This window comes from Mixophyes fleayi, chromosome 1 (genome assembly GCF_038048845.1).
Source record: "Mixophyes fleayi isolate aMixFle1 chromosome 1, aMixFle1.hap1, whole genome shotgun sequence".
Classification (NCBI taxonomy): domain Eukaryota; kingdom Metazoa; phylum Chordata; class Amphibia; order Anura; family Limnodynastidae; genus Mixophyes; species Mixophyes fleayi.
In genome coordinates this window covers 303370437-303391919 of record NC_134402.1, presented here as the reverse complement: position 1 = coordinate 303391919, position 21483 = coordinate 303370437, and the positions used below count along the sequence as shown (strand labels likewise).

The 21483-nt window shown below is 42.6% G+C and overlaps 1 protein-coding gene across 2 annotated transcripts in view; it reads right to left on the bottom strand.

The window, feature by feature from the left end:
- The window catches only part of SECISBP2 (SECIS binding protein 2), a 39245-nt gene extending 22085 nt beyond the window's left edge, over positions 1 to 17160 (bottom strand). The window contains exons 1-6 of one of the 2 annotated variants that reach the window (XM_075211129.1): positions 16982 to 17160; positions 14319 to 14410; positions 13634 to 13794; positions 6328 to 6480; positions 3229 to 3333; positions 2179 to 2317 (exon numbers count right to left, since the gene is read on the bottom strand). In XM_075211129.1, the coding sequence (XP_075067230.1) occupies positions 2179 to 2317; positions 3229 to 3333; positions 6328 to 6480; positions 13634 to 13783 (547 nt within the window). In that variant the 5' untranslated portion in view covers positions 13784 to 13794; positions 14319 to 14410; positions 16982 to 17160. The remainder of the gene's footprint in view (positions 1 to 2178; positions 2318 to 3228; positions 3334 to 6327; positions 6481 to 13633; positions 13795 to 14318; positions 14411 to 16981) is intronic. The other variant, XM_075211128.1, reaches the window with a different exon arrangement.
- Positions 17161 to 21483: the final 4323 nt, after the last annotated feature.

The following is a 21483-nucleotide window of genomic DNA, read 5'->3' as shown; positions in this document are numbered from 1 at the left end:
GGACGGAAGGAAGCGTCCGATTTGGAGAGCAGTAAAAGGTTTGAATAGAATTCCTGGTGTCTCTGATTCTCTAGGACCGGGCAGATTACTCCCGCTAAAAGAAGAGAATCTACACAGTGCAACAACGCTTGCCTTCTGTTCTGGTTGAGGGGCAGGGAAGTTGCAAAACACGATGAGGGGCTTGACTTAAAAGATCTATGATATATCCTCTTGCCATGATTCCCTGCATCCAGGGATCTGGAGACGATTTTATCCACTGTTCTGTTAACAGTTGCACTCAGTTGCACTCCCGCGGCCACGAGGAGAGGAGGGTGTAAGTCAGACTGCCAGTTTTCCCGGGAGTCTGGCCAGGCGCCTGCTGCCAGATAAGGACCTTCCTTTATGGGAGAGACCTCTAAACCCAGAAGACCTACCTCTGCTTGTCTGACCTCTAAAGGCGGGGCCCTCCCCGAAAGGGCTGGTGAAAGGAACTAAACCTCGGAGTACAAGGCTTTAGCACATTAACGGGAAGGAAAGTACTCTTCCACCCTTTCGCCTGGCAGATAAAGTTATCTAACTCTGGTCCAAAAAGTACCAAGCCCGAATAAGGAAGGCCCTCCAAGGCCCTTTTGGATTCTGCATCAGCTTCCCAGGACTGAAGCCAGAGAGTTCTTCTAGCTGCTACAGCAGCAGCTGACATAGAAGATGACAAGAATGCTGCGTTCTGCGCTGCCTCATACAGTTACCCTGAAGCTTCCTTCAGGTGTAAATCCAGGGGAAGAAGGTCCGAATCCTGCAATCCCTCTGCCAGACGGTCAGCCCACATTTCCATGGCCCTAGCAACCCATGCAGAAGACAGCATGGGTCTAAAAGAGGCACCCGCTATACCATAAATGGATTTTAAAAATCCTTCCACCTTACGTTCAGTGACATTCTGAAGACTGGCGGAGCCCGGAACTGGAAGTACTGTCTGGCGCACCAATCGTGCCACCAGTGTATCCATTCTAGGGACCTGTTCCCAGCGTGCTAGGTCATTTGACTGTAATGGGTACAAGGACATAAAACTACGTGGAACCACCATTTTGCGATCGGGCTGTGACCAGGCCGATTCAGCAATCTCCCTTAATTCCGAAGGGGGGAAATAGATCATGGGTTTTTTAACCTTTTTTAATAACCCCTGGTTAACTGGTCTAGGCTCATCAATGTCTACAAGATCTAAAGCCCACCGTACGGCCATAACTAGATCCTCAATACCTTGGTTTCTGTAAGCGTCATCCCAGTCTAAGACCTGTGTCTGGAAATCTAACTCGTGCAGAAGTTCCCCCGTCCTCCTCTGATGACACCTCAGAGTCAGAGACCGAGAAGGGAGGATGGCTCACTTTGTCTCTTATTTCTTGACCCCAATGTTTCTGGGTAGTCTAAAAACCGGTTTAGTTTATCTATACCGCTAACCAAAGCAGTGGACCAGGCCGGTTCCCCTTGGGAAAGGCCTGAAGGAGTTGATGAGGATGGAAGGCCACTTGGACCTACACCTACAATCTCCTCTTGTTGGGACAATATTGCCGTCTGGGCTACCCCTACTAACGAGGTAGAGGGATGTTCCGCTACTAAAGTCCCATTTGGGAGGCTCAAAATCGGCATCAGAGAATCTACTGACTGTTGTAAAGACATTGCCCACCTCTGTTCCTCCATGGCTATAGGAGCCGAAACCTGAGACTGCGAGGCCTGGGACCCCGCATCACAGCCCATGCAGAGGGCCCCCAGGTTATGGTGTCCCACAGGTAATTTTATTTTACATTTTGAACAATTATAGAATTTAGCTTTGCTAGATTTTCCCTTATCAGAAATAATTACTGAATAGGAACAATACAGGATACAAAGAATAGTATACAATCACACAGGTACAGAGTAACCCCTAAGAATACTACTAATCCCTGACAAAGTCACCAGTAGTATCTCAGATCTTTTTTTTTTTTTTAATAAACAAATTATATATGTATACATTTTAGTGAGTAGGAAACAATATATTAAATTATGTAACTACAACAGTATATCTCTTGTAAAACACAACATACCTTCTCTTATATAGCAAGTGAGTGTAATATAAAGAATGAATAATACTTAGACTATCCAGCAACAATAAAAAGTAAACGCGAGTAAAATATGGCAGTGGAACTATTGAAACATGGTTTCACATACCAGATAAGACTATTGGCTTGGCGGACTGTTTAGTTCTCACTATGTGTTGTTTCTGCTCCAACGCTGCCAGCATGTCCCCTAAATCCAACTTCACGGGTGTTTTGCTCTTTTTGCCACTTCCTTTTGTCTTTGATGACTCCTAAAGGGTAAAAAGAAAATAATTTAACCATTTAATGACCAAAGGCTACAATTTAGTCTACCCAAACATTTTCTTTTATTTCTTACAAGAAATATATTGGAATAATGATCTTTTAATTGTAAGGACCTTATATACGAGGGTGGGCAAAAATAAGAATTGTCAGTGAAGGCACCTTCATGTAGGCTTGGGTCCACTGCAAAACGTAGTCGTTTCATGAAGAATGGATGACAATTTTGGGGGCAGCTCGTAAGAGACCTGGGGAGGTTAGACTGTGGTCCATAATTTTCTGTATTTAGGTTATAACATGTATTAAAGGCAGGTAGGAAATGGTTTTGTTCCACTATTTGTGGGAAAAGTTGCAAATATTCACCATGTAGCTTTAATCAGACCTTAATCTGCACTTCCTAATAATGCCTAAGGCCACAGGACCACTGTGCGAGTCTTTGCAGTTGTTTTTCTCAGCAGGAGGCAAAAATCAGGATTTTTCTGCTGGGTCCCTCTCATAGCTTGTTTCAGCTTTAATGATAGCATCCCGCCTTGAATTTAAATGTAATAATACTTAATAAAAATTAAAGATAAATGTCAGCTCTATTTCTAGTGCCCAGTTAACACCATAAAGCAGAGTGTACTACAGTAACCCAGGTGGAGATCACAGCTCACTTCATTTTACAATTGCTACAACCATGGAAACAGGCAAATAATGTTTACTAATAAACATGTCCTAAAAAAGCAAAAAGTGTGAAACAAAAGTATCCAAAAAACTGAAGCATTACACAAATTTATAGTATTACTGTACACAAAATTAGTTCAGGTAGGTACAAGAAAAAAAATGCAACCATATTCTTAAATAACAATGCCAAATACTGAAAGGTAAGGTGTAAATTTACTTAATTTGTCTTTAAATTCCTTACCAATGCCTCCCTTGGTCCCCAGCTGTAGCTACTGTTACTTTTGCTGAGGTTACCTCTCTCAGAACCCCCTGCAGAAGTGATCAGGTCAGGGAACTCTTCATCATCCTACAAAGAAAACATATTGTGTGACTGCTAAGTACAATGGGAACAGGAGTCTAGTGAAGACAGGGGCTAGTGGTAGGGAACTAATAGGGTAATTTGTTGCCAGGTTCATTAGACAAGTATTAGATTGTACACACCGGCACAAATTATCAAAAGGATCAACAATCCCAAATCTCTTACAACATTTTCTTGTGCCCATAGTTTGCCCCATGTTAATTTCTGAACATCCCAGCACACAGCACTGTATGCATATGACAAAATGCAACAATTTTTGCCCCATATTAATTTCTGAATGCTAATATACTGAGCACATGTTCGCCAGTGGTATTAAGGATTTCCTAATCTTTGACGCCTTCAAGTTGTTCTTAACATGCATTTAAGTACATCCCAGCACACAGCACTGTATGCATATGACAAAATGCAACAATTATTACCCACTAATACCTCCATAGTAGCAGTCACTAATGGGTTAATCCCCTCACCTTGCTAAAGCTAGATATAAAAGAAGTTCTATCAGCTACTACAAGTTTATAATGTTTAGCACGCAGGGAACTTAACACTGCTGCTTTACATAACTCCTCTGCTGTAGCTTTAGCGTCCTCTGCCCATGAGCTTCTAGAGGAGATGGCCTGCTAAACACTTGGTGGGCATCTCCCCTTGACTTAACATTATCTTACAATGCAATCCCTTAGCCATTTTTCTTGGTATCCTTACTCAGGGGTTGTCCCTTACATTCATTTTCTGAAAAAAAAAAAATTTAATTGATATTTTTTATATTTTGAGCAAAGCATTTAAGCTTGCAGCCCACTTCATTGGTGCTCAATTCCTGAAAGTCCTACAATAACATAACTGCATTTCGGGAGACTGTCATGCAACAAGGGCTCGTTCATAATATTGAGGCTTTTTATGTTCCCTAGATCACTTAGTTACTTACAGGTCTTGTCGTCTCACAGACTGTTTTGACATTACTAACTGGCAATGCAGCTATCGAGATGTCCTCTGTCCTTTTTGTATTTACAAATATCAGTCCTGTGTAAAGGTCCCTCATATGGAACTTAGCCCACAAAAACATTCCCAGTGCACACATATATAGTCTTAGAAATGCTTTCTGTTTTTTTGGTAGCTGTTTGACTGCTGTCCTCTCTCTGTTTGGTCAGTTAATAATCCACCTATGACTTTGGAAGGTTGTGATAACTTGTGCTGTTGAACCTGCAGCCACAAGTTGCCTTCACTAGAATATCATCTAAGTAAGGATTGAGCTTGGATACCTTGCAATCTGAGATGAGCTATAACAACCACCAGAACTAGCGAGGAGCTGTGGAAAGCCCAAAAGCCAGACTAGTGAATTGAAAACTGATTCAGGACACATAACTTGAGATACCTCTGATGTGCTTTTTAGAATGAGAATATAGTGATAACCATCCTTTAAGTCACTGGAGGTCATAAAACTCCATGGCTCTGCAGTTGCCAAGCCAGCCCTCAGGTAGTCCATCCAAACATTTTTTGCTTTAACATCCAAGATCCAGGACAGTCATGGTCCTGTCTTTCTACTAATGGTACTTCTGAAATTAATTTGCTTCTTTAAAGATTTCCCAAGCTTTTTCCCCTTTTCTGTGATCTGAGGCGCTAAATATTTATCCTTGCTTAGAACTATTATAAACTTTAGATTATAAGCATTCCTGATTAATTGGTTGGATACATAGGTCCTTTGTTATTTGGGTCCAGACCAAGCTGAACATGGCATATAAGACTTTCCTGAAACTGGGTCTAAGGGTCTGTATTTTCTTGTTCTGTGGTAACAGTTGTAAACCACCTTCTATGGACTTTTGAATCAGAACTTAATTTCTGACAAAACAAGAATTTGCATTGAAAGGAAGGGAAATAAGGCAATATGCATATTGAAAATCTGCAGGCCATGGTTAAAGCCATAAAGCACGTCTTCTCACTTCTGCCCGAGACATGGCTCTAACTGATAAAGAAATCAAATCTAATGAGCCCTCACACAGAAAATCTACATCTTTATGCATCTTATTTAGAATTCTTAATAACAGGGCCTTTACACCAAAGCCATAGATGTTGCAGGACTTCCATCTATTCTCCAATCCATAGGGTAATTAATGGGACCAGAATTCACTAGTGGAATAACAGTTCTGCTAGAAAGGTTTGCATTAGCTACTTCAACCTTAAGGACAGAGTACTAGAAAGCTGTGTTCTGCTCCTTGAAAAGATATGATCTCTGAAAAAAACATCTCAACTTGGGCTGTGTTTTGTCTGAGACCTAGAATACTTTTGTAAATGGATGCTTTTAAGTTCCTTCTTAGTGACAAATGTATCCTCCATTGTCTTTTTCATCAGGAGGGGAGATACACAAACTAAGCCTTCAGCCCCAAAGTGTAGAAATGAACAACAATAACAAATACAAAGTAATCCAATTTCCAGACCTCAAGACTCCATTACTCCTGTAATATAGCAAGGTGTAGGTGGAGCTATTGAGACTGAGGCCTCGGACTGGATGGAGCAGATTTCAAATAGCAGGTTCTGGGCAATGTCATGGCCCCTCCATTTGCCAAACAGGTGACCCCACAGCCTGCACGCTCCTCTTTCAGAGAGTGCAGGCCTCCCCTACCAGAGGAGTATGATGGCATGCAGCAGTACATACCTCCCACCAGTAACTCCACCCTGCAGAATTCTAGCCAGGGCCTGCCTAACCCATCAGGACAGGAAAGACAACATCAGAGAAAGTAGGAGGCGGCATTATACACATCCAATGAAAACGTCTTTCCTATCCAGCTTCAGCAAGTAAAAGGTATTAACCTGTAAGTGACTGCTGCCATGAAGGGAAGAAAGGGAAAATATGTTTACATGTATATTTGGGCCAAAAGTAAGAAAAAACTTTCTAGACTAATATAATGAAAGGGAAAATGAATAAAATGAAATAAAGAGAAAAACTAAACTAGATTCTAATACAGAGATGCTACTAATATAAGACAGACATACCTGAAACCTTGGGAGCTCTTGAAAAACAATGTTTTCATTTGTAGGCTTTACAGTTTCTGTAACTCCGCTGCTTTTACTTTTTTTCTTTCGCTTTCTCTTTTTCTTTGCAACCACTTCTTCAGATTCAGTCGCTATGTAAGGTGTTGGCAACAGCTGAAAAAGACCACCACCAGCAATGCATCAAATATAAAAAAAAAAAAGCAAAAAGAGGATTTATGTACTTACGTTGAATCCGTTTCTCTGATTCCGTCTGGGGGACACTGCTTACCATGGGTTGTGGAGGGAGCTTGGGGAGTTGGCACCTAACTAGTTAACTTTAGTACTGCTGACAGACCCCTCTCCTCTACAATCCCCCTGCCCCCTCTTGTTCAGTTAATTAAAAAGCCCAAGGAGGAAAGGCCAGTCAAACAAGAGCACACAGAAGAAAAGCAGAAGGGAGGGATCGCAGTGTCCCCCAGACGGAATCAGAGAAACGGATTTAACATAAGTACATAAATCCTCTTTTCTCTTTCATCCAGTCTGGGGGACACTGCTTACCATGGGGACGTTCTAAAGCAGCCCCTTAAGGGTGGGACTACTCTGAAAATCCCGCTCGTAAAGCACTAAGGGGCATATTCAATTAGCTTTCATATTCGCGTTACCGCGAAAAGTGCGCGTTCTTGCGGGTATTACGGTACCGCATTAACGCGGATTTTCGTTCGCAACTCTATGGGCTGCGAACGAAAATCCACGTTATTGCAGTACCGTGTATTACGTTTCGCGGCTGTTCCGGCGCGTTACCGCGAATCCGAAAGCTAATTGAATATGCCCCTAAGAGCGAAATTAGCATCCGCGGATGCAAATACATTAAACTGGTAAAATTTTGTAAAGGTGTGGACAGAGGACCAAGTGGTTGCCCTGCAAAGCTGGTCCGCAGAAGCCCCATTTCTCGCTGCCCACGACGCCCCTACCGATCTGGTGGAATGGGCCGAAAGTCTCTCCGGCACAGGACGGTTAGGCTTTATGTAAGCTTGCTTAATGGTTGCCGTAATCCATCTTGCAATGGACTGTTTTGAGGCTGGCCAGCCTCTCTTATTAGCATCATAAAGAACAAACAGGGAATCAGTACGCCTAATCTGAGAAGTTCTTTTGACATAAATGCGGAGAGCCCTAACCACATCTAACTTTTCCATAGACTGTTGATCCGAATGGGAAGTAGATGAGAAGATCGGAACTACGATATCCTGGTTCAGATGGAAAGCCGAAACTACCTTTGGAACGAAGGAAGGGAGGGTTCTTAACACCGCTCTGTCCTTGTGGAAAACCAGATATGGTTCCCGACAAGACAGAGCTCCTAATTCCGAAACCCTATGTGCAGATGCAATAGCCAAAAGAAAGAGGACCTTCCAGGTCAACCACAAGTAATGGCTCAAAAGGAGGCCCTTTAAGCATATCCAGTACCAGGTTGAGATCCCATGGTGCTGTAGACGGAACGTAGGGAGGCTGAATATGCAAGACTCCCTGGAGGAAAGTCCTAATATCTGGTAAATCTGCTAATTTCAGATGAAAAAATACTGAAAGTGCTAAAACCTGACTTTTAGGGTACCTAACCTAAGCCCTGCTTCCAGGCCATCCTGAAGGAACGCCAACAAGCGAGGGAGACGAAAGGAGGACGAGTGACATGTCCTATTTTCACACCATCTGATGTAGGCTCTCCAAATCCGGTGATAGATGCGAGCTGAAACTGGCTTTCTGGCTCGCATCATAGTGTTCACTACGCTGGAGGAAAAACCTCTAGCCCTCCAGAGGCTGGCTTCAACAGCCATGCCGTTAAATTGAGCTGAGGTAAATTCTGGTGACGGAAGGGACCTTGTAGAAGAAGGTCGCCTCGAGACGCAAGACGGAAACCTTGTCCTTCCGCCATAGAGATTATGTCCGCGTACCAGACTCGGCGCGGCCATGAGGGAGCTATTAGAATTACTGGCAGACCTCCCTGCCTTACTCGTCTGAGTACGCGAGGAAGCATGGGGATCGGAGGAAACAGGTATCCCAACCTGAACTCCCATGACATCGTCATGAAGTCCACTGCCACCGCTAAGGGGTCTTTTGCCCTTCCGCAGAACCTGTGAACCTTCTTGTTGTGTCTGGAGGCCATGAGATCTATGTCCGGAAGACCTAACCTCTGAACTAGGGACTGGAAAACTTCCGGATGGAGTGACCATTCCCCCGGCATCATCTGGTTTCGACTTAGGTAGTCGGCCTCCCAATTTCTTATTCCTGGAATGAATACTGCCGATATTGCTGGAACGTGTTGTTCTGGCCAAACCAAAATCTGAGCTGCAATATTCATTGCAGCTGCACTCCCGGTTCCTCTCTGCATGTTGACATATGCTACGGCCGTGGCATTGTCTTACTGAACTCTGACAGGGTGGCCCTGGAGGAGGGACTGGGCCCCCCCGGAGGGCCAGTAGAATTGCCTTCAATTCCAGCACGTTTATAGATAGGACTGATTCCTGAACCGACCAAAGTCCCTGGAGCCTGAGGTGCAGGATTACCGCCCCCCAACTTTTTAGGCTGGCGTCCGTCGTGGCTATGATCCATGACCATGGAGCGAAGGTCATGTGATCCTGAATCAGCCACCACTGAAGGGATTCTCTCGCCCCTGGAGATAGAGAGATCCTCTGGAGATCCAAACGTAGGTGGGATCCTGACCATTTCGTCAACAGATCCCACTGAAAACATTGAGAATGGGCTCGACCGAATAGGGTGGTCTCGAAGGAGGCCATCATCTTTCCTAGCAGCCGCATGCACAAGTGCATTGAGGGGCTGGGAGAAGACAAGACCTGAGTTGTTATACTCTGAATTGAACTGATCATCTCGACCGGCAGGAACACCTTTTGCTGGCTGGTGTCTATAATGAGCCCTAGGAAAACCATGCATTGACACGGAACCATCTGGGATTTCTTTAAATTTATTAGCCTTCCATGGCCCTCGAGAACCGCCAAGTGAGGGATAAGCGATGACGTAAGCAATTCTCCGTGGAGGATTTGATGAGTAGGTCGTCCAAATAGGGCATGACCTGAACTCCTTGAAGGTAAAGACATACTGCCATAACTGACATGATCTTCGTGAAAACCCTCGGTGCCGTTGAGAGGCCGAAGGGAAGGGCCCGAAACTGATAGTGGAAGGATCTCACGAGAATCATAGAAGAGACTGATGCTGGATCCAAATGGGAATATAGAGGTATGCATCTTTTATGTCTATGGACGCCATAAACTGATTCTTCTCTAAGCCGTTTATCGCTGACCTTAGGGATTCCATCCGAAATTTGTCCACCCGTAAGTGCACATTGAGGCCCTTTAAGTTTAGGATGGGACGAAAGGAGCCGTCCGGCTTCTTGACTAGAAACAGGTATGAATAAACCCCTGTCCCTTCTGGTAATCTGGGACCCTGCAGATAACTCTTTGAGAAAGAAGAGAGGCGACACAATCCTGTATTGCCTGCCTTCTTGATGGATCTCGGGGGAGCGGTGTCATGAAGAAGCGATGTGGAACCGGGTCCAGCAGGTCTATCCTGTAACCCTCTGATATAATGCCCCGAATCCAAGAATCTTGGGAGGACGCTGCCCACTGTTCCTGAAACAAAGACAGACGTCCCCCCACTGGCGCCCCCTCCAGGAGAACAGAGTGGTCGTCAGGACGCAGGCTTTTCCTGGGTCTTGGAGGCCTGGCGTCTAGCTGCAAATGAGGATCTCCCTCTGGCAAAGGAGCCTCGAGAATTGGGCTGTCTGCCTCTAAAGGACTGTCCTCTAGGCCAGGAGGTCCCCCGAAAAGGCTGACGAAAGGAGCTGACCCGAGGGTTTTGGCTCCTGCTAGGGAATACCGGCAAGGAAGTGCTTTTGCCCCCCATTGCCTGGGATATCAGGGTATCCAATTCCGGACCGAACAAACCTGCTGCAGAAAAAGGAATGGTTTCCACAGACTTTTTAGATTCCGCATCTCCTTCCCAGTATTTCAGCCATAACGTTCTTCTTGCTGAAATAGATGCAGCCTGAATAGAAGAGGATAAAGCCGCTGTGTTCTGGGCCGCCTCATAAAGGAACCCCGATGCCTCCTTCAAATGCAAAGCCTGGGGAAGTAAATCAGAGTCCTGCAAGGCCTCTGCCAGCTGGTCTGCCCATGCTTCCATGGCTCTAGCCACCCAAGCTGAAGCAAATGTGGGCCTAAAGGAAGAACCCGCAGCCGTAAATATAGATTTCAGCTGAGATTCCACTCTGCGGTCATTGACATCCTGCAGAGATGCAGAACCTGGAGCTAGGAGTAAAGTGTGCTTGGCCAATCGGGCTATTGGAATATCCACTTTTGGAATACTCTCCCAGCGAACGACATCTTCCTCCTGCAATGGGTACAGGGAGGAGAACCTTTTGGGAACAGAGAACCTCTTATCAGGCTGTTTCCAGGCTCCTTCTGCAATATCCTTAAGTTCTACGGAAGGGGGGAAACGGATAGCCTTTCTTTTGGCCTTCTTAAAGAGACTTCTGTCTCTAGTAGTATCCTGCGGTTCTGGGAGGTCCAACGCTTGTCTCACTGCTAAAACCAAATCATTAATAAATTGGCTTTTAGAGCTTTCTTCCTGTCCCAAAGGTTGAACCTGGTCAGGATCAGAAATAATTTCCCCCTCTTCCTCTGAAAACTCCTCAGAGTCTGAAAGGACCATAAGGGTATTATCAGATCCTTCTTTTAGCAGGCGGAATGTTTGGGGATTCAAGTAAATGGTTTAGTTTATCCAAGCCCTTTATAAATGCTGTGAACCATGCCGGTTTTGTGGGAACAGGGGCTTGGTCTGTATGAGAAGAGGAAGGTCCTGGTATAGACGTTCCAATAGAACCTGTGGTAACAGGGAGGCCAAACTGAGTACTAGAATTATTATCCACCGAAGTAGCCACAGTAGATAGCAATTGATTAGATTGAAAAACCATCTGTGCTAAAGAGGAAACCGACTGTGTCAGGGAGGTCACCCAGGCCGATTCCTCCGTCAGTGGGGCTGAAACATGCTGGGTTTGCGCAGGGGGGACCCCGCCTCGCAGACAGAGCAGAGCGCCAACGGGTCCTTCTGCCCACAAAGTAATTTTACATTACATTTAGAACATGTAAAATATTTTGCAATAGGGCCCTTTCCCTTATCTGACATTTTTAATAAAGGAAGGCACACTAAACACACAGACTTAAATTGATAAATTTAGCGGAGTAGAGAGAGAGAGAGATAAATGTGTGGAGAGAAAAGAGTAACTACAAGTAATCAACTAATCTAGATATAAAAGTTGTACTTGTAATATTTTAAACACAAAATAATACCTAAGCAAGTAAGAGAACTATAAAATAACCCCTACTAGCCCACTTGTACACAGCAATACAGAATATGTGTTTAAAATAAATCAGATACTTAGCCCATAGGCCAAACAGGGGAGAAGTCCAACATCAGTATCCTGGTGCTTGCTCCCTCAGATCTGTTCTCTCTTCCCGGGCTTCTCCTTGGCGCCAGAAGTCTGGGATAAACCATCTCTCTCTGGAAGGAGGGGGAGCTCTATTTCTTAGCTCACCCCCTTCAGTAATGCTGCTTCTGCAGCGATTCTATGGTCCATATAAAAAATAAAAAAGTGGTAAATGGCAGAGTAGTGGAGACCTCCAGGGGAGGTTTCCGCAGCGGATAATACCTGATGCCCCCTCCTATGTATGAGGGGGGATCCAGGTATAGCCCCCTTCTTCTGTCTTCCGTTTTCCAAAATGGCCACCGCCAATTGTAATACCCGATAACCGGCACTCTATGCCAGCAGTGGCAGCGCCGGTTATCGGGGAGGCTTCCAGGAGTGACAGCGGTCCGTGAGACCGCTTGTCAACCCCAATTCAGGCACCTATTCTTCCTGTCCCTGTCAGTGAGAGCCGCTGGCTCTCATCTGACAGGGTAGTGCCTGCGCTGCCCTGCTGTGAGTGTGTTCTCTATATTAGAACACACTCCAGCTCTGCCACCTATAAAAAAGGAATAAAATAAATGAAATAAAGTAATGAAATAGCCTACAGTACTAAACGCTGCTCAACTCCATGGGCACCTAAAAAAAACTGAACAAGAGGGGAGGGGTCTGTCGACAGTACTTAACTACTAGTTAGGAGCCAACTCCCCAAGCTCCCTCCACAACCCATGGTAAGCAGTGTCCCCCAGACTGGATGAAAGAGAAATACAAATAAAAGCTCCAAAATGTATGTGTGAAGTTTGTGATGTGCTAGGTTGTCTGTAACAGAGAGACCAGCACAAGCTATTAATGCCAGCTTATGAGCAAACCAGTCTTGACCAATTTAAATAATTATGGACAAGCTTTCCCCTAATCATGTTAACCAACTTACTGCCCAGGTCAGCTGTCATGCCAAAGCCTAGTGAAAGCTAGCCAGAAGTCTGATACTGTATTTAGATCGTGTAAGGCTACAGGTTTTAGCCACGTGTATTTAGCAAACAGCCTTACACTATCTCAATACAATATCAAGCATCTTGCTAGCTCTCACTAGGCTTTGGGGGTCACATTATAATGTTAAACAAATCAGACCTAAGACCCTAATAACTTACCTAAATAAAGCTCTTTTATAATTGTCAATAAATTAAACATATTAAAAATGACTCTGCATGACTGTATGATAGGCTGGTAAATATGATTGAGAGAGAGAGAGTTTCCCTTCCCTACTAACGAGAGGAGGAAGCCCTGGATTCTATATGGTAACTTACTTGCGATAGGCACACTGTAGGATCATGTAAATATACGGCATGCTTATTTCTGCAGGATTTGACTGCAATATTTCTTGATGTACTTTTACTGCTGGTCATCACAGTTTAGTAAATGTGAAAGCGATTGAGTTTTTGTGGGGAAAATAAAACTCCACTGCTGCCAAGTAAGAAAGGCAAAGCTAAAGATGTTACATTTTTGAGCAAAATTGTGGCAACATCAGAACATCTTTCATTTGTTCAATTATTTTCCAATAAGGAGTTACATTATATTAGAAAGGAAGAAACATATATTCAGGGGCATAATCAATTGTTGGCATTACAGCCAAAAGTAACGCGCCCCGTGCACTATTACCGTCATTGCGGTAATAGTGCGCGTAAATACCGTTATTACGGTACTTTTCACGCTGGATTTCAGCTCGCGGCTCAGGGAGCTGTGAGCTGAAATCCGGCTAGTATTACCGTAATAAGAAACCGCCAACAATTGAATATGCCCCTCAGAGTGTTTATTTGTGAACTGTGGGTAACATTGGTTGATGGTCAAACCTTTTCCACCTACCTTGTTGTCAACCCTTATAGAGTGATCCTTGGTGCTGCTAGGTGAAGAGCAGGTAGGTTTCAATGAGGTAGTTGAAGAGATCACATTTTTTGGAGGTTGTTTCACTTTATTAGCCCATGATGTTGACTTAGAAATGCTCTCAGAAGACATTTGTGCCACATCTAGAAAAGATAACACAAAACAAAATAAATTTTGAGAAAAACAGTAGTTACTGGTCAAAGTCATTTGTTTTCTAACTGCAAAACAATTAGACTAGCTACACACTACAGGAAAATTCTAACAATTAGTGATTTAATGACAGGAAAAAAAACCAAACATAAAAAAGTCCCGATCAGCATGCCGATTCATGTGCACACACTAAACGATTTACCTTCAGATCTGTGCTCTTCATCTGGTCCAAGAGCAGTGTAGTCTTTTAGAGAATGACAGCACAATATTCATTCCTGTCACAATGATTAGCTGACTTGTTATGATAAGCACAGAGTCATGGCAAACAGCGCTGGAGTCCTTTTAAACCATTTGGTTTTTTATCTTAACCAGTGCTGAACCTGCACTAATGTTATTGGACTTCTCAGCACTGTTATTAAGCAGCATTATGTATATCACCTTCTTGGTTGCATTATCTATAACCATTGTTGGTGCCGGTTGCTAAGTCTAAGTGCAGATTTGGGATCTAACTTTTCACCTTTTTCTTTCTTTGCATTTTGGTAGTGAATAAAGAAGACGCATTAATCACCCAAAAGTGCCTGATCGTTCAATAGCACATAGAGGAGTGATCTGTGGGCAGAGAGCAATAGAAGTTATGTTAATGCAAAAGAAAGCCAACTTGCACCAGGCAATCAGTTCAGCATTATTACATTGACAATGTCTTAACAAGTGTTGAACCTGGAGGCTGGCGCTGCACCATAGTACTTGGGAAAACTCACTAGGCTTCTCAACACTAATGTTATTAGGCAACTTTATGTATCATGCAGCAGACACTTGAAGGAGAGATCACTGTAACATATCCCGTACCCCCCACCCACCCGTACACAGAGCCCAAATATCCTGTTTCTCAACATCAAATCGCTTTGTCATGTTTCATAGATATGATTGAATGACATACTAAGGATAAAATAAATGACATGGATGAGAAATGAATCTGTCTAAATAATATATTATATTCTTGGGTGTAATCCTTGTCCTGCCTCCTTAAACTTATACTTCACAAAAATGCATGAGCATTAGGCACCAAAACTTTCACAGAGGGGGTGATTCTCTGAGAGCTGGGCCAAGAGGCCAAGTGGTACTGTCAGACTGTAGTCGCCGGAAGAGGATGGCACAGTGCACAAAATCCTGCTGTGTCTGGGGCTGTCACTAACGGCTAAATTGTCATTCCAATTCTGTAGAGTACATAGACACTGCAGAATTGGAATGACATTGTTCCATCATTGAACGAGATTTTTCAGTTCAGTTTGAAAAACTTTATCAACGATTTAATGTGCTTTGGAACGACGAGCATTCATCATTCCAGATTACACACTACTGTGATATCGGGCCAATCAGTCGTTTATCGCCTGATTGGCTCAATATTTAGCTGAAAACAGTAGTGTGTACCTAGCCTTAAACAGATCAGAGTAATGTAATCACAGAAAAGATAAACATCAGTTATTTTAGTACAGCTAGAAAATACAAGCTCAGTGCTGTCCCCACTATTAAACAAGTACTTATCCTACTATAAGTGATAAGGATGGAGGAAGTTGTTTGGAAATCTATAAGCAATCTTAAAATGCTCAGCCAACAGCCCTGTGTGCACAGCACGTGATTTGTCATATATGCAAATGTTGTAACACTTCTTATGTAATATCAAACATATGGACTGAACATATTTAGAACACATTGATGATCTATTATAGATTTTGATTTTAGTGAACAAGAAATTATGTAAAAAATGTATCATTAACTCTCAAGTTTTACAAAGAATAGTACACAACCAGTGGTCAAAGTGGGCTGGTACACATTGGTATGTCAAACCGCCACTTCTCCTACTGCATTCATTGTAAAACCGTCAAATTCCATTCACTTACATTTTCCATAGCGCCACTTCTAAATTTCCATTTTGACCACTGTCTGCTGCATCACTGCAAATCGCAACAATTCATAATGAATTACAGTTAATATTTACCATGCCAGGGCTGCTCTGGGAGTCATGGCAAATAGTCTTTACCTCCATGAAGGATTTTTTTTTTTAATCTTCACCGGCAGTCTGACGCTGCTGGCGAAAGGAGGAAAAGCTATGCATATGGCTAACGTCAGAGCATGAGCATAGTTATCCAACTCTGCAAGGGACCATCCCGAGGTAAATTATTTACTTCACAGTCCCCATAGAGGTTTATGGGGACTGCAGTAACCAATAAAAAATAGGTTAATGCAGGAGAAATCTCAGATTTCTCCGAACCCCTTTATAAATTGAGAGTGGTTTTATAAAGAGAATGTCTATCAATAGCCCCTGTAGATTTGATGAATGTTGATGACTAGAATAACTCCATCAGTACACATCTGCTGCAATACTCATGATCTAGGATTGTTTTACCTTCTCTTACAGTTGTACATTCTGTCAAATTGTACAGATTCAGAAACAGAAAATCAACGTATTGAAGGGCAAAGTAGGTCTGAGTTTAAAAAACTATGCAAGGACACAGGGTAATGGTGCGAATACAACCGTCTCAGAGATACTGTGAATCGATCTGTTTTATTCCTCTAATGTACCATAAGGACGTGTGTTTTGATGCTACCTTGCATAACATAGTAATGTAATTTACTTTACAGGTAAAGTACATAATATTGCCATTAAAGGCACTATTTGATTTTGTGTTAACATATGCATTGGTTAAGGTTCTCTTATTACTAATAAGTTCATACACTGGATCACAAATAACTGAAGGAAATTGAAATCATTGTGAAAGCACACGCAGGCACCACTATATAGCACAAGCATATATGGATCCATGGCACAGTGCTCTCTGGTGTAAGAACCTTCAATTACAACACAGCTCAGCTGACCTATGTACACTTGTAGAAAGCATATGACTTCAAAGAGGCACAGGTGTGCATTAACAATACACAGTATGTATACATGGCACCCCACATCAATTAGCAGCACCGTAACTGTGAAAGACACACTTTGAAGAGGTCTCATCCCCACTAGTGACGTTAACCTATGTGGTTACTTATGTCTGTCTTGCACCTGAAGGGTTTTCTTATCACTACGACACATCGTCCATAGACATGTTCTTTAATGCCGTTGTCAAACAGCTACTGAGGCTGCGGGATCCCAGTGAAACTAGCGGGTCAGTGACCTGTACATACCGCCGGCCTGCATGGTGCCTATCGTTACTACTGCAGCCGCTGGCACTATTCGTCTGTGTGCTAATAGCCCAGCGCCTGGACAGCCGAGGACGTCATCTTGTAATAACAGCACTGGGGAACTTAGAGATAGGAAAAGCGACCATCATGAGTTTCACGCCACTGGTTGTCATGACGTCAATTTGGGTCGCGTTTCCCTATGTCCGTAAGTGGTTGTAATCACAGGAGTATGGTCGCTCCTTTTGTCTCCATGCACGGAGACATTTTGGTGGAGCCGGTTGCTTCACATTGCTGCTGTAACTCCGGAAACATGGCGGCCTGCCATAGGACGATGATATATACCCACTGGAGTCAAAATTGCACTTTTTATTTTTGCTCCAAGAACGAAACATTTACCGCAAGTTGAAGATAGGACTTTGACAGTTTTGTTTTGGACAAGGAAACACTGTTCTGTAACATTCAGACTTCGTAGAAACAAAATGGCCGCTTAAAGATTGAACAACTCGTCATATTTCTGCGTCGAAGCTGAACTTTATACTACGGATGAAACGCAGCTGATACAATGATGTACATACTGGTACATTAATCGTGTTATTCCAATAAGAAGATATTGTCTATGCGAGACTTGTGCAGGAGTGAAGTGTCTAGCGATGTCGGCTGCACTCCTCACTCCTGCTTGCCCGGTCTTCAGTTCACCTCCACAACACTGGGTGTCAGAATTTTGCAAACTAGAAATATACTTTAAATATAGATAAGAATAAACTAAAAACTCTAAATTTTATGAAGTACATTATGAGAGAGAGAGTCTGTCTGTTATATCTGGACCAGCCATATTGTAATAAAATAATATAGCTAATCTGTATTTCATAATCATCATTTATTTATATAGCACCACTAATACCGCAGCGCTGTACAGAGATCTCACATCAGTCCTTGCCCCCATTGGAGCTTACAGTCTAAACTCTCTAACACACACAGACCGATAGAGACTAAGATACATTTAATAGCAGTCAACCTACTAGCACAGGCCTGGCTAACCTGTAGCTCTCTGGGTGTGGTGAAACTACAAGTCCCAGCATACCCTGCTAGCCATCAGCAGGAAAACATGCTGGGGCTTGTAGTTTCACCACACCTGGAGAGCCACAGGTTGGCCAGGCCTGTACTACCATGTTTTTAGAGTGTGGGAGGAAACCCACGCAAACACGAGGAGAACATACCCCTCCCGAGCAATTATAGACACTGGTACACTCAATGCCACAATGTATGTGGTAGCACACCACCATATTAAGCAACTTTATATTGATAATTAAATTTTCTGCTTACACTGGCACTCTGGTTGATCTATTCACATTCCTTAGTATGTAATATTATACTGTAGTAATATATTCTTTGTAAATTGTATATATAAAAAATATATATATATTTTTGTGGGATGATGGTATTTTAAACAAAGATATGAAGATATGTGCACCTCGGACTGTTTTCTATGTATTTCCAGAGGGAAGATGGCTGTATCTTTTTTATTTATGTGGGATGATCATGTTTTAAGCATAGATATGTGCACCTGGGACTGTGTTCTATGTGTTTCCACTGGGACGATGGCTATATCTTTTTTTATATATGTGGGATCATCACGTTTTGACACATTATATATATATATATATATATATATATATATATATATATATATATGTGTATATGTATATATACACACACACACACACACACACACGTACACACACGTGTACACTGTGGACTGTTTTCTATAACTGATTCATTAGGACACAAATTCTGAGCACAAGTTGATGCCTGTATTTAGGTTTTGCATGCACCTGAATTCATCAAGCCACAAATCCCAAGATCCGTGTGGCCTGTTGAATTAGGGTCCAGAGCTGTTGTAGTACACAGGTGCTGCAAGTACGTATGTACCCGTCAACGCTTGCTGAGCTGACCCGCTGGCTGTTTACTGTGTAAAATATAGATTTAAAAAAAAAAGGCATGCCCCCCCCCCCATGCTATTAACCCTAGTGCTGGTTTCCACAATATCGTGGGGGAAAGGGATCAAGGTAATGCGTGGGGGTCCCCCCAATTTCACAGAAACCAGCACTAGGCCAACCAGCCAGTGTTGTTGGCACTATAGCAGGGTGTTAGCCTGCCATAATGACAAACCAACCCCAGGCTGTTTAGCAAGTGACTGGATTTCCTAGGGAGTGGGGTCCGCAAAACAATTGTGGTATGATTTATTACTAACGTGGTTTCAAAAAGGGTTGTGTGCTTTATTTACTTTGTGGCAGTACATGGCTCAGTGAGCCCTGGGTGTCGGGGCATTTTGGCACTTGTAGTTCTACAAGCATCAGCATGCCCAGACTGGCTGGAACTTGTAGTTTCACAAACTAAAATTGTGTTTTATACTCTCTCTCCTTTTCACCACTTTATTACCCTAGACCCATCGCCCAGGATTGTAGTAAAAGCAGGCTGGAACTCCCAAGGTAGGGGGTGGGGGGCCACAAATGTTTTGCAGACCCTGCTCCCTTGAGAATCCAGTCCTGTGCTGAACAGCGTGGGGTTGGTTTGTTACAAGTGATAAAGCTGCAACCAGACAAACGTGCAAGAAACCCAGGACTTGAATCAGCTGCTTCTGTCAGTTGCAGTACATGGCCTGGATTCATCTGCCACTCAAGTCGTAAGTGTAATTTGCATTCAGACATGAATTGCCTGCAATTGCATTCATTTTTTTTAAGGTGCATTTCTGAGCATGCATAGCACTATCTGACGGAAGGTATGGCATGCAGAGAGACTTGCATGAATCGGACCCAAAATGAGTAAGAATCCATTTCCAAGTGATTTTCTTTGCTTTAAATAGATATGAACATGCTTTGGTACCATTTCAGACACAAACATAACAGTTGTTCTATACAATTACAAATGTAACAATACTTTAGTGTTATTTGTAGTAAGCTACATTGAAAAATAGGATGGGCAAAGTACAAAACCAATTATACATGCACATAACACAGTGGTGTAGTGTTTAGCACTTGTGCCTCACAGCACTGGGATCACAAGTTCAATACCCGACCATGGCCTTATCTGTGAGTTTGTATGTTCTCCCACTGTTTGCGTGGGTTTCGTCCGGGTGCTCCGCTTTCCTCTCACACTCCAAAAACATACTGGTAGGTTAATTGGCTGCTAACAAAATTGACGTGTGTGTGTGTTAGGGAATTTAAGCACGTGTTTTAATAATATATATATATATATATATATATATATATATATGCCAAAAGTTGTCAGTTTTGGGCACAGTTTAGCTGTCTTACAAACTAGTATCTGCAGTTCATTTTCGGAATGCAGACATCAGTAGAGGTGAGATTTGTTTATTAACCACAGGGATCCTGACAATACAATCATTCTGCTTGAACAGGGTACATACAATACATGGGACAGTAAGACCAGACAGGCTTTGGGGATTAGTTTTATTTATCCAGCAAGGTAGATGATTAAAAATATTTTTTATTTTTTTTACTGAAATCTATCTTAATTGACATCTGTTGAGCTCCTAGCCACATTACAAAATCACTCAGTTCACTTGTACTGTTACCAATTCATCCGAGTATATACATTATATTAACTTCCAGGTCAAAAAACTAAGTATAGTGCTGTCATTGTTTATAATACAGGAGAGTGCTTCATTCAGCCTTCATTGGGAATTTTATGGCTGTGGTGCAAATGGTGTATAGTAATGAAGAGTCCAGTACTGGAGTATTGTTTGTTGCCTAAAGAACAAACCTTCTGTAAAGCAAAACACTTACCTGATCAGTTGGGCACAAGTCACTAACTATGCACAATTCTTGGTATTCATTTAGTTATTGAATACAGCTTTAAACCTAAAAACAAATTACTTTATCAAAAATAGCAATGAACATTGAAAAATATGTAAAAGCTTCTGTACATTGAGTGTAAGATGTGTAATAAAACAAAATAAGTGATGATGCCCTAAAACTGCAAGTTCCACATTACGAAAAGATAAGCAATATTGTTAAAATGTATAGTACATGTACACATTAATATAAATATGCAAATCCACACTGCAGTATTTAAACAGTACCTATTATTAAGCAAACTCTGAATAAACCATAGAGAAAAGAAATCCCAGCATGTAGATTTTAAACACCGCCATCCCCTGCTCTACGAGCGGGAAACACTGCAGCTTGATAATTTATAAGAATATGGAGCACATTTTTTTTAAATGAAATATCCATTTAGGCATAGCGTACAGGATTTTCACCCAATTATCGTACAAACCACACGATAAACGACTGTTAGGTCCGATACTGCATTTGTGTGTATGCTCCCACAATTATGTTTTAGGGTGCCAAAGCACATTGTATCATTTGATTTTATAACAGAATGAAAGATTTCTATTGATGATGCCAGACAAATTCTGTGTATGCGCTCATGGCCAGCAATGTAGACAGCTCTCCAGAGTTTAGAATCATGATCTTTTCAGA